At 46.9% G+C, this 12,020-nt stretch overlaps 1 protein-coding gene across 1 annotated transcript in view; it reads right to left on the bottom strand.

Moving 5' to 3' along the window:
• SLC7A5 (solute carrier family 7 member 5) overlaps positions 1 to 12,020 on the bottom strand; it is a 63,156-nt gene that overhangs the window by 36,538 nt on the left and 14,598 nt on the right. Inside the window, exon 2 of the mRNA XM_075008298.1 lies at positions 1,039 to 1,164. Coding sequence (XP_074864399.1) covers positions 1,039 to 1,164 — 126 coding nt within the window. The remainder of the gene's footprint in view (positions 1 to 1,038; positions 1,165 to 12,020) is intronic.

A 12,020-nucleotide genomic window follows, 5' to 3' on the forward strand; every position in this document is an offset into this window, starting at 1 on the left:
ACCAAGCACTGGGGCACGTGTGCAGAGCGGCAAACGGCACTCCCAACACGTGGCTCCAAGCAGGAGTGGCATTTAATTGCTGAAAGGGGTGCATGGGGCTCAAGAACCGCGGGCTGGCCACCACTGCTACAGACAGAAGCGGAGAGTCGGGGAAGAGTAGAGGGTTACCACCGCCACTGTCAAGAATTAAGCACAGTGGAAGGCCATGAAGGCAAATCACTCTGGTTGCACGCACCCTCAGAGAGATACCATCCCCACAGAAGCGTTGTCTATACTGGTTCAGACGGGATTTTCCAGAGGCCAACAGACAACAAACAAGATTAAGCTGATTCGGGGCCTTCTTTCTGACCCAGCCACAAGACAAGACTGTCCGTCCAAGGGCACCGGGGGCGGAGGGAGGGGGGAGACACCAGCCCTTGTTGACTTCGGACTACTAGAACCCCGTAAGACTGTTGGGTGACACTTGATGACATGAGTATACAGGAACATTTGTGTGTGTGCACATGTGTAGAGAGCTGAATTTATTTTTAGCATCACAAAAAGGCTGAATTGAGTCATCATGATGAGTGGTGTTGAGATAAGATGACTTCATGACCAACATTTTGTTCTGCAACTGGCAGAGTCAACCCCTTATCTTGCTCAAAGCAAGAACATAAGAAGTTCCGCTATTAATTTTTTGGCAAGAAAACTCATTCAGTCATACTGAGAATGATGGAGAGGAGGAAATAATTTATCCTTATCATTTAAAATTTCAGGTGCGAAGGTACCACTGCTTTGTGTTTGCACTAGCTTGGAGCCTGTATGTTGTTTTTAAAGATGGTGGAAGCAACTCAGATAAGGTTGCACCATAGTATGTAATTACCTGGCTCAAAAAAGAGTTGTGTGCATTACTGATCACATCTATTGATGCGCCATCCCACTAAGGTCACACAAGAAAAAAGTGGCAAGGCTATGAGATCCCTGGAATCTGAATTTCCGGTCCCCTCTCTAACCACCTACCCCCATGTTCTTCCTCAGCAAAATAGGACAGATACTCACCCTTTCCCAGCTGCATGAAACCAAGGACGATGATCAAAGCAAGAGCCAGCAGTTTTGCAGCTGCAAACACATCCTGGACGCGGGTGGCAGCTTTCACGCTGTAACAGTTCACTGCAGTGAGTAACACTAAAAAGAAAGAGATAAGGAGACACAAATCAATTTCCATTGCAACTAGAACACAGACAGACAGAAAGAAAAAGAAATATGCTCACAACTGCAGCCTTCTTAGGACTCTGCTTTCTAAAGACTTCGTAGAAAAGTTCTATATTATTATTACAGTACATTATATTAAGTAGTGTCCCTACATTATTTTAGTATATTCCCTCAACATCCACAAAGTCACAGATCTCTAACCCCTGGGAACACTTAAATGGTGCTGGGTCTGAATATGCCCGGGGTATATCATTCTATATAGTCAAAGGTTTACCTTGTTTTAGCTAACACAAGTTCGGAACTAAAAAATATTTAAGATACAATCATCTTGGGCCGAATCCCTCCTCAGCCCTATTTCTTGCCTTAAAGGTGATTACAACTCTACAGAGCAAGGGACATGCCCCTCTTAAGTGCCTCCTTAATATTATATTGTTATTAATAATAATAGTAATAACTGCAACTACTTAATGTACATGACTTCAATACCTCCTAAACCAAACCTGCTGCTGCTCTAGTCAAGCCAGATTACATACAGTCACCATAGAAACAGAAGCTCCAGGAGCTATTTCCAGTGCTGGTCTATTACCTGTATTACAACAGCACATGACTGAAACTGAGGACACCTTGTGTTAGACAGTACAAAACCCATGGGAAGATACAGTCCTTCCCCGGAGGTGTTTGAAGTCTCAAATACAGAGTGGGAGAGAAAGGAAAAGCAACTTGTGAAAGTCTCAGTGAGGGTCAGCGGCAGAGCTGAAAATAGAAAACAGGCCTCCCCTTTTCCACACCAGAACACAGTCCACTAGATGTGTGCTCAGCAACCTTTATCAACTCGTAGCACACTTTAGCACTCATTGGGTATGTCTACACTAGCCTGCTATTTCGAAGCAGCTGGCATAATGTTGAAACAGCACGCGTCGCCTTTACACGTGCCGTGTGCTATTTCGACATTGAAATTGACGTTAGGCGGTGAGATGTCGAAGTTGGGCATGTGTAGGTGATCCACATCCCGCTACTTCGAATAGCGGGGTCCTCCATGGTGGCCATCAGCTGAGGGGTTGAGAGACGCTCTGTCCAGCCCCTGCAGGGCTCTATGGTCACCACGTGCAGCAGTCCTTAGCCCAGGGCTTCTGGCTGCTGTTGCTGCAGCTGGGGGTCCATGCTGCATGCACAGGGTCTGCAACTGGTTGTCAGCTCTGTGGATCTTGTGCTGTGCAGGGCAAGTGTGTCTGGGAGGGGCCCTTTAAGGGAGTGGCTTGGGGCGCTGCTGGCCCTTATTTTGATGGGGAGCGCTTGTGTGTGTGGACGCTCCACATTTCCTTCCGGGGCGGCTCCTTTTGATGTTCCCCGTCGCTACTTTGACGTTGAACGTCGATGGCACCAACCCTGGAGGACGTGTAGACGATACGTGTCGAAGTAGCCTATTTCGATGTCCTTACTTCAAAATAGGCTACTTCAATGTAGTGTGCTAGTGTAGACGTAGCCATTATAATTTAATGGCACACCCAATACATATAACCCAATCCTCTCCCTCTCCTCCAGAGCCGGGCACCCCCAGCTCCCCGCTCTAACCCAATCCCCGACCTCCACAGCCAGGCGCCTCCAGTTCCCCAGCTCGAATCCAATCCCCCACCTCTTCTCCACAGCCAGGCACCCCCAGCTCCACCCCACCCCCCACTCTAATTCAATGCCAGCAAGTCATCAGAGCTGCTGCTACTTCTGCTGCTGCCCTATAGCTGCCGCCACCACCACGCATGCCAGCACCTCCAAGTTTGACACTTCAGAGTTGCCGCGAGGGAGAATTAGCCTAATGAAGTGCTGCGTATTCACCGCAGCACTTCATTAGTAATCTCCCATCGCCCTCATTAACATGTGGAGACCCACCCTCAATCATCAGAACAGTTTTCATCCTGTGGTCAGGCTCTTTGCCCAGCAAAGGAGATGGGCAAATAGCACCAGGCGAACTTCAGTGGGCAGCAACCTCTAGTCTGTTCTACAGAACTCTCCTCTGTGTGAACCCAAATCTTAGTACATTGCCTCTCTCCAATGCAGGCACCCAATGCTTGCTCCAAAGCTTGGCTCCAGTTGTACCCAGCTTCCCCACCAGGGCCCAGGCCTGAATCTAGGCAGCCACTGAGTTGTCTGTGGGGGAAAATGATCTTGCTGACATTTTTCTTGAGCCACGATTTGGCACAGGGGCTAGTTCTGCTCCTCTCCCATGGGGGTCGCACTGTATATTTTTAGTCTTCAGAAGCCAGACTGAGTTTTCTAACAAGACATCACAGGGAAAAGTCAGCCTTGGGGGGCGGCATTTGTTCCAGGATGGGTCAGACTAAACCCCAGGCTACTGTACATTCCAATGCAGGGCTGTCATGCATTTACTTTCTGCAACAGGCATCTGCCTGCAAAACACAAAGCAGCCCCAGCCCCTCTCAAATGACAGCCAGCACAACCCACGCTCATAGGATCCTCAGCCAGAGCCCAACAAAGTAACATTTCCCCAAGCACTGCAGTATACAGCTCATGCATTCAGTTCCCAGTTAAGCCGATGGCGCTGTGGGCTGGACAGGTGTGATTTTGGAGGCTCGTAGGCGGGGGAGGCAGGAGAGATCAAGAACTGGCTACAGCTTCACATGCACACCAGCTTCTCAGGCAGAAAAAAGGAGAACACAAACAGGAGTGGGTGTGAGCAACATGTGACAGTCCTGCCCTGGACTGAACTCATTGGTGGAAAGGAGGAGAGAAATAACAGGTTACCAAATATGCCAGCTGATTGACCTGGAAGGAGTCACTGGGGGACATGCCTCTATAGAGAGAGTGTGACAGCGGAAAGCTGTGCTCTCATGCCATCATGGAGAACTATTATATTCTATTATCCACAGTCAGGGCTGAGACGGTCACATTTTGATCTTTCTCTGCTTTGTTCGGATGGAATCCAGGCAACACGCAAAGACCACATGCCCAGCCTTCCCCAAGTGGCTGGGACGGCTTACAGGGCTCAGATGGTCCTATCCCTGCAAGGTTACATCTACCCTAGACTAAGAACGTCGACCCCAGAGACACAGTTCTAGCTACACCAATTGCACAGCTAAAACCGATGTAACTTTTCTGTCTATATGGGGGAAGGCTGATGGGAGAGTTTCTCCCATTGATCTCCCTTTCTCCTCATGTCTTGCGAGGCCTGCAGGGGTTGACCACAACCCTTGGGAGGTCAATTTTGCGCGTCCATACTAGAAGTCAAACCTTGGAAGATCGACCTTGAGGAGGTCGATCTTCCAGGGTAGCGTAGACATATCCCCCCTCGACGTCTTCACAATCAGCTCTTCTCCTTCCACCTCCCCACGGATTGGGTGCAGCTGCAGGTTCCATTTCAGAGGTGGGGAGTGTTGATTTTCAGGTGGGAAATCCTCCAAGCAAGTTGGTACTTCCCACGGAATTTTTTTTAGAAAAAGGCATTATTCTCTTAAGTAGGTATTCCGTCCACCTCCCAACTAGCTCCTCAGTAAGCCCTCTCAGCTCCCTGCATGCAGCCTGGGCAGGCGAATCCCCAGGAGCTGGAGTCCACAGGGCACAGTGAGGCAAAGTTCAATCCAGCATTACCAGCAGCTGAACTGCTTTATCACTGTGGCGAGGTAGTGCCTACACACCCCGGAAGGGATCTGGGCCCCCGTGTGCTAATATCCACACTGTAGATGGTAAGAAAGGATAATCTCTTCTCCAAACTGCTGCACTGTGCTGTGAACAGCCTTGCTGAACCTTCTATTCATATCCCTGGTTACAGCAGGCATAGCACAGGTGCAATGTTTGCGTGCAAGGGAAGGGGTTTTCTATTTTCAAAATACGAGGGAGGGGGGAGTGCTCACTTCCTTTCGTGTAGGGAGGGGACAAAGGAGACGGAATCTTGAATAACTCAGTCACCCAGGGACGTCCAGCCTGAATGTTAAAGGCTGATTTTTCTCCTCTGCTTGTTTGAAGTCACCGTTCCAAGCAGAGCTGTGCAGAAAGTCTAGGCACGCAGAAACTGCTGAGATCACACAAAGCATTAGGACAGGAACTGACAGACTGTGCGGTCGGACATGCTACTCAGCATCTGAACAAGCCAAAAACCTGAACTTCCAGACTAATGTACCCCAAACCAGCAGAATCATACTAGTGAAACTCCAGACTGTACCAATTGATATTCTACAAGCCAGCTAGTAGTATTTTTCTTCCCTCCTATGGACTTACAGCCAAGATCTCCAGCGATTAATAGAGCCTCACAGCTGCACTCTATGACAATAAAGGGAGAGAAAGCTGATAGCTGAAGTGAGGTGAATGAGGGAGGGAAATACACATACAGTTATTCTTTTGCTTTTAAATGTTGAATTTATGAGTTCCTGATTTGCACGTCATGGGGGCTAACAATCTGATAAAGCTGTTGCTTTACTCTTCCTGCGAACGTCACGTTCAGAAGATACACCCTGTGAAAGGCGTGTTCAGGGAGTTACAATGACTACCATCCTTCTGGAGGGGAGACTGTCGCTTGTGGAGCTGCGTGAATGTAGCTACGCATGCCCAGGCCCATCCAGTAACTGACGAAGGTTTCCTGTGCAGCTAAAAGTGAAGGGAAGGCACCCCCCCAATCCCATCATGTGTGGATCTGACAAATATCGTTGCTCTTAATGCTTGAATGAATCATTACAGTGAGTGTATTTCTTGGTGACTCACAGCCCAGCCCAGCCCAGCCCAGCTCAGCAAGAGGGGACAATGATTGCATCATTCAATTCAGACAGGGGGAAGAACTCAATGCAGCACACAGCATGGGCAGGAACACTTACCAGGAATGAAAGTTCTAGTGCTTAAACTCTGCCTCACCAAAGAATGCAACAGATGCTTGGCAGGAGCTTGAAAGCTGAGCAGACCACAGCCAGTACCACGTTAACTTTCTAGCCAGGCTCATGGTAGATTACTAGTCATTTTTAGACTGTGTGGGTTCTTAAAAGATCTCATTTAGGAATTATTCTGGGGAGGTCTCCTGCCTGTGCTACACAGGAGGTCAGAGCAGATGGCCACAATGATCTCTCCTGGCCCCAGAATCCACGATAGACAACGGGCACTAAAACAAAATCTTGGTGTTGTAACTCTCATGACAATTAGAGGGGCTCCTTTTAAAGCTCCTGTTTCTGGAGTCATGTGAATATGTGAGAATTTCAGCTTTCATCAAAAAACAAAAAAATCCCTCATGGCTGAAGACAAAAACCAAGCAAGTTTGAGACCCAAAGTCTCAAAAGTTAGAAGCCACTTTAGTAGAACCCAATGTGTGTGTGTAGTACAATTTTTAAGACAATCTGCTGGTTTTGGGTGCTGCAGACTCATGAGTTTGAATATTGGGGGTTTATGAAACAAATACTACATCCTGACCCACAGCTGCTCTGGTCTAGATGGAACATCCCTTGCAAGACCCCAAGTCTTCCCAAGTGGCTCCTCTGAGAGCAGATGTCATTCTCCGCTTCATCCTACAAGGGCTGCACTTCAGCTGACCGCCTTTAAGGTAGAGGAGAGAGCCCAGGACTGGGAATTGAATGCGCTGTAACAAGATGAGAAGCCCTCCCCCGCCACAGCAATTAAAACCCAAATAACAGGGCTCTTTTGCTACGTCTTTTTCAAGGGAGATAGGGCCTATCACCATGACTCCTTAAAACACTAGCTACTGGCCTGACTTTGAGGTTATTCAATGGGAAAAGCAGCATTATCAAAGCTCAGCAGGAGCATGGCCAAGAGATAAAGCACCTATCATGGTGCAACCAGTGAACACACACAATCTGCACCACACTATTTTCTGAGAAGGGGCAGTGTCAGGTTAGCTATTTTGTAGCCTAGCTCCCTGTCTGTGCAGGTGAGGCAACCTGGGGGTACATCAGGAGAACAAGTGACATTAACACACAGTAGCTTCCAACTTTTAGCACAGCCTGGAAGCAAATTCCAGGGAGAAATGAGCATTCACCTGAGTGAGCAAATGTGTTAAAATACAAACAGCCATCTTTAGCTGAGGATTTGAAAACCATGAGCTAACAGAGGGGTGTCCAATACGTTCACCACTCACCACATGTGCCAAATAGGACACTGTGTTGTAGCGAGTATGGGGGCGGCCAACCCACGGCTCTTGAGCTGCATGTGGCTCTCTGAGCCTTTAAATGTGGCTCCTGTTGAGAGCCACATGCGGGGAGTGACGTCTGCTCACTTCACGCAAACTCCCCTCTGCTTGGTGGGAGAAGCGCGTGGTGGCCCAGCGGCAGATCCAGCGAGCTGCGGGCAGAAGGGGGTGGGGTGGGGGCAGGGCATTTATTTAGAGGAGGTGGTCTGGAAGTGCCTGGCTCTGGGGAAGGAGAAAGGCATTTATTTGGTGGGGGGTGCCTGGCTCTGGGGGAGGGCATATATTTAGAGCCTGGAGGAGAGGGGCTAGGATTGCCTGGCTCTATGAAATTTTGCATAATGTGGCGAATGTGGAAAGACGACAACCACAAGTGTGGCGGTCTTTGAATTCCTATTGGACACTGCTGATTTAATGCTTTTAAGAAGACACTGTCTCCCCTAGTGTAGACAGGTCTTAGAGAATTCACATCCATTTCCTTTGTGACATTTCCATCAGCGTGCATGGTACGCTGGGGTCTCCTCCTGGCCCCGTTGCATTCTCTGGTTGCACTCCAAACCATAGTGCTACAGACACTACACGGGGTTGCCTAAAAAGCCTTGGTGGAATCATTTGTACTCTCCCCTTTTTTAAAATTCATCTTTAGCACCATGTTGGGTATGTTGGGCATTCATAGAGAAATTACTTGGATCAGCACACAGGACTGGGGAATCCTATGTTTTGCCCTGGCTCATGCATTTTGTGGGCGGGAGCAAGTCATGACTGCTTTGTGCCTCAGCTTCCCCATCTGTGAAACAGGAATAATATTTGCCAGTCATGGAGGCATGCTGCAAAGTTAATGTGTAGAAAGCACTCTCAGTGTCAGAAGTGCTATTCAAAGCACTAACATTGTCTCCTCTACTAGAGGGACAGACACTGTACAGACCCAAGGGCATCTCTAGAATACCAAAAAAACTCCACATCCCAGGCAGAGAGTCTTTGAGACTCCTCAGCTGACTTGAGCTTAGGGGCTAATGCTAAACACAGCAATGAAGATGATCCTACATGCACCCTGCCTCTTTGCCAGGTTTCAGGACCCAGGTTCCAGCCCAAGTGGAAAAATCTACTACGATATTTCTAGCCCCACAGCAAAAGACACAAGTTGATTGACCTGGGCTCAGAGACTCAACGCCCTTCTGCACTGTAGACATACTAGTAGATAGAACAGTAGCTGGGAAAGTTTCAGTGTGTCTTCAGGACACTCGATGTTCAATATCTTAAGAGCCCATTGGTGGAAAGGGACAGGATTCTTTAATGCCTACAGGTTTATTCCTTTGATCTGAGACACTATAAATATAAAGCCAGGTTTGAGTGGCAGACAGTTATCTGGGGAAATTTCCATTCCTTTTAGTTCCCACTCAGCAAGCGTTGAGCTAATCATCCTATCTGAACCAAAAGGAAGGGTAGTTGCCCCTTCTTTGTTAGAGTCCTACCTGGCCTCTGCTTTAACCTGAATAGCTGCACAGCAGAGCCAGTCATTCTAAGGAGAATTTCGAGGGATGGACTCGTCATGTCCTTCTTCAAGAGCTTAACAGAACAAGCTGCAATGATCTCATAAAAGGAGACAAAGCAAACTTGAAAACGTTTTATTGTGAAATCGCCCCCCACAGGAGAGGGTCTGCCCTCAAGGACCCATGCACCACTTCACACGATCTTCCCGACCTGTTCCCTCAAGCAACATTAAGGGCAGCAGATGCGATAAGAAACTGGTGGGCAAAAGGCAGAACACCCGAGAGCCAAAGGATTTCAAGGATGGACAGCATGACTGTGTGCCTAAGGCACTAGACTGGGAGTCAGGACTGTGGGTTGGGCAAGTCATGTCATCCGTGCCTCAGTTAGCCAGCTGTACAATGGGGATGATGCTTTCTTACCTCACATGAGAGACTGAGGACAAATTCATTCATGTGTGTGATACCGCAGAGATGGGGCCCTCAAGCACTTACAGCTGACTCCATCGGGAACTAGCTTTCATGAATGAATTCCTTTAAATTAAAAAAAAACCAAAAAACAAAAAAACCAGACACTTTTGAATATAACAGGATCACCAGCTGATAGCAGCATGAATAAAAATCCCTTCAAAAACGGGCCTAAAGAGTACGACAACGCTCAGTCAGAACAGGAAAGCCCTTGCATACAGAAGCTGTCTGTAGAGCAGAGAATCCGTCTCTTCAACCTGCAGGGTTGTGGCTCTGCCCAAAGCAAACACTATTACTTACCCTGGCTTGCAGGCAAATGAGGACAAGTGCATCAGAAACACCGTGAGCTACACCCATAGCAGCTGCACAATGGGAATGGAAGAGTGACACCCAAGAAAATTCATAGTAGATTTCCAAGAACTAAAGGCTAAACTAAACTAAACTAAAGAATGTGGGCCAAAGACCACAAATCTAGAGCAGTTAGGACAACCACACAGGAATTTAAAAAACAAAACAAAACCAAAAACAAGCAAGCAACAAACCAAAAAGCCTTCTTTGGTTGTTACATTAGCTCAGTTCCTGTGGCAGGGAATCTGATTTGACCATGTGCAGTGCACAGAAAGGAGTTTTCTAAATATATGTGTGTATGATGTTTAGGACACTAATATGCACCTTTCATTTCAGGAAATCAAAGCTCTGTTAAATGTGAATAAAATCTCCAGGATGTAAATAGTATAACTCAGTGGTTCCCAACCTCTTGACTAGTATGGAACCCCAATCACCCCCGCAACCCATTTGCAGACCCCAAGGATTCCTGCAGACTGCTTGTGGACCCCATCAAAGCCAATTCTAGCCTCTAAGTACACTTCAGTAAATAAAAAAGAAACCACAATGTAGATTTTCAGACAGCGATTAATAACATTATTGGAAGATATTTAATTTTAAAATAATGATTCGTCGTAACTTTGCGATTTATTTAAAAAACTTATTTTTCTATGATCTTTTGACCCTTGTTTAGCTTGCTGTATACACTGGTATGTTGCAAACCTCTTTCATGCTGTAACCGTAGTGAATGTAATTAAATGTGATATTTATGCGCAACCAATTCTGTGGAATTGTTCGTCTCATTGAAGCGTGCCGTGTGACTGAAAAGGTTGGGAACCACTGCACCATATACAGTATAGGTGTTGTGCGGATTCATATCCGAAATGTGCTTTAAGTGCTGAGCATTAATTGCAAAGCCATGCGGGGTCATTCTGAGCAGGTGGCTTTGCCAAAATTGTTCCCGGAGTGGTTCCAACCTGTTTATAAACAGCCCCATCCTCCAGCGTAGGCTGCTCCTCCTGCTGTTACTGAATTGCTGATTGAAGCCAAAGCTGCTTTACTGGAAGAGCTGATGCATCCACCCCTGTTCCAAAATTTCCTTCTTAATAAGACGAGCTGAGTTCAACAACAACAACAACCAGGAGATGAAAGAGGAAGAGGACAACAGGGCATGGACCAGATATGAAATGGGCTCTGACGCTTCCAAGAGAGAACACAGCCTGGAAATACCATGTTTTAAGTCATGAGGAAAACAGATGCTACACAGTTACTCCACTCCATTCGGAGCAAGCAAGGGGAGTACTTTGCTAAGCACAGAGCGTGCAATGCTCAGTCACAGTCACCCACTGAATGTAGGGCAACCTAGTGTTCTCAGCAGGGTTCATGCCAGCCTGGAGTTACCAACTTTGGCTGGCTGAATTCCTGGGAGTTATAAATGACATCATCTTTCAAATCTTTCACAGGGTTTTAAATTAGCTGTTAGCGTTCAAGAAAAATCAGAGTCATTGAGGACAGCTCTCTGAAAACATCTGTTTAAATGTGCGTCGGTAGCCACAAAAGCTAACCACTGGAAAGGTATTGATAAAACAGAAAATATCATAATACTGTGACCAAAATCAATGGTAAACACACACCTCGTGCAATTCCGGTCACCTCATCTTAAAAATGCCATATTAGAACGAGAAAAGTTAAGAGAAGGGTAAGAAAAATGATTAGGAGTATGGAACAGATTCAGTCTGTTCTACTGAGAACGGAGATGACAGAGGCCACGTAGTACATGTAGAAAACGAACACAGAAACATTTACCCCTTCATATAAACACAAGAGCCAGGTGTCACTGAGTTAAATTAATAGGTAACAGGTTTATAACAAACAAACAGAAGCACTTCTCCCCACAACGCACGGTCAGCCTGTAGAACTTGTTGCCAAAGGATGTCAGGAAACCCAAATGTTTGCATGGGTTCATTAAAGAGCTAGATGATTTCTTGGAGCACAGCTGCATGAAAAGTTATTAGCTAACATATTCAGGGATGCAACCTGTGGTCTGACTGTCCCTAAAACTCTGGCTGTCAGACACTGGGACTGGAGAAACCAAGCGGGTGAGTTAACATCTTCGACTAGACCAACTGGCCCATATGACAGCTGAGGGATCACTGGATAATTACTCCATTCTGTCCGCTCTCTGAGCACCTGGACTAGCAACTGTCAGAGGAGAAGATACTGGACAAGACGAATCATTGGTCCAACCCAGTACAGCCATTCTTATGTAATAAAGATGGCGACAATTGTCCTCTTAATTCTTCTCTAGACAGAGTAATTCAGTCTCCAGGGCAGGTACACAGGAACCTTTGACCAGAACTCACACAACTTGGAGAGACAGAGACACTGTACTTTCTTGACCAGGAACAAAGACTCTTGCT

The sequence above is a fragment of the Carettochelys insculpta genome, chromosome 14, assembly GCF_033958435.1.
Source record: "Carettochelys insculpta isolate YL-2023 chromosome 14, ASM3395843v1, whole genome shotgun sequence".
Taxonomy (NCBI): Eukaryota; Metazoa; Chordata; order Testudines; family Carettochelyidae; genus Carettochelys; species Carettochelys insculpta.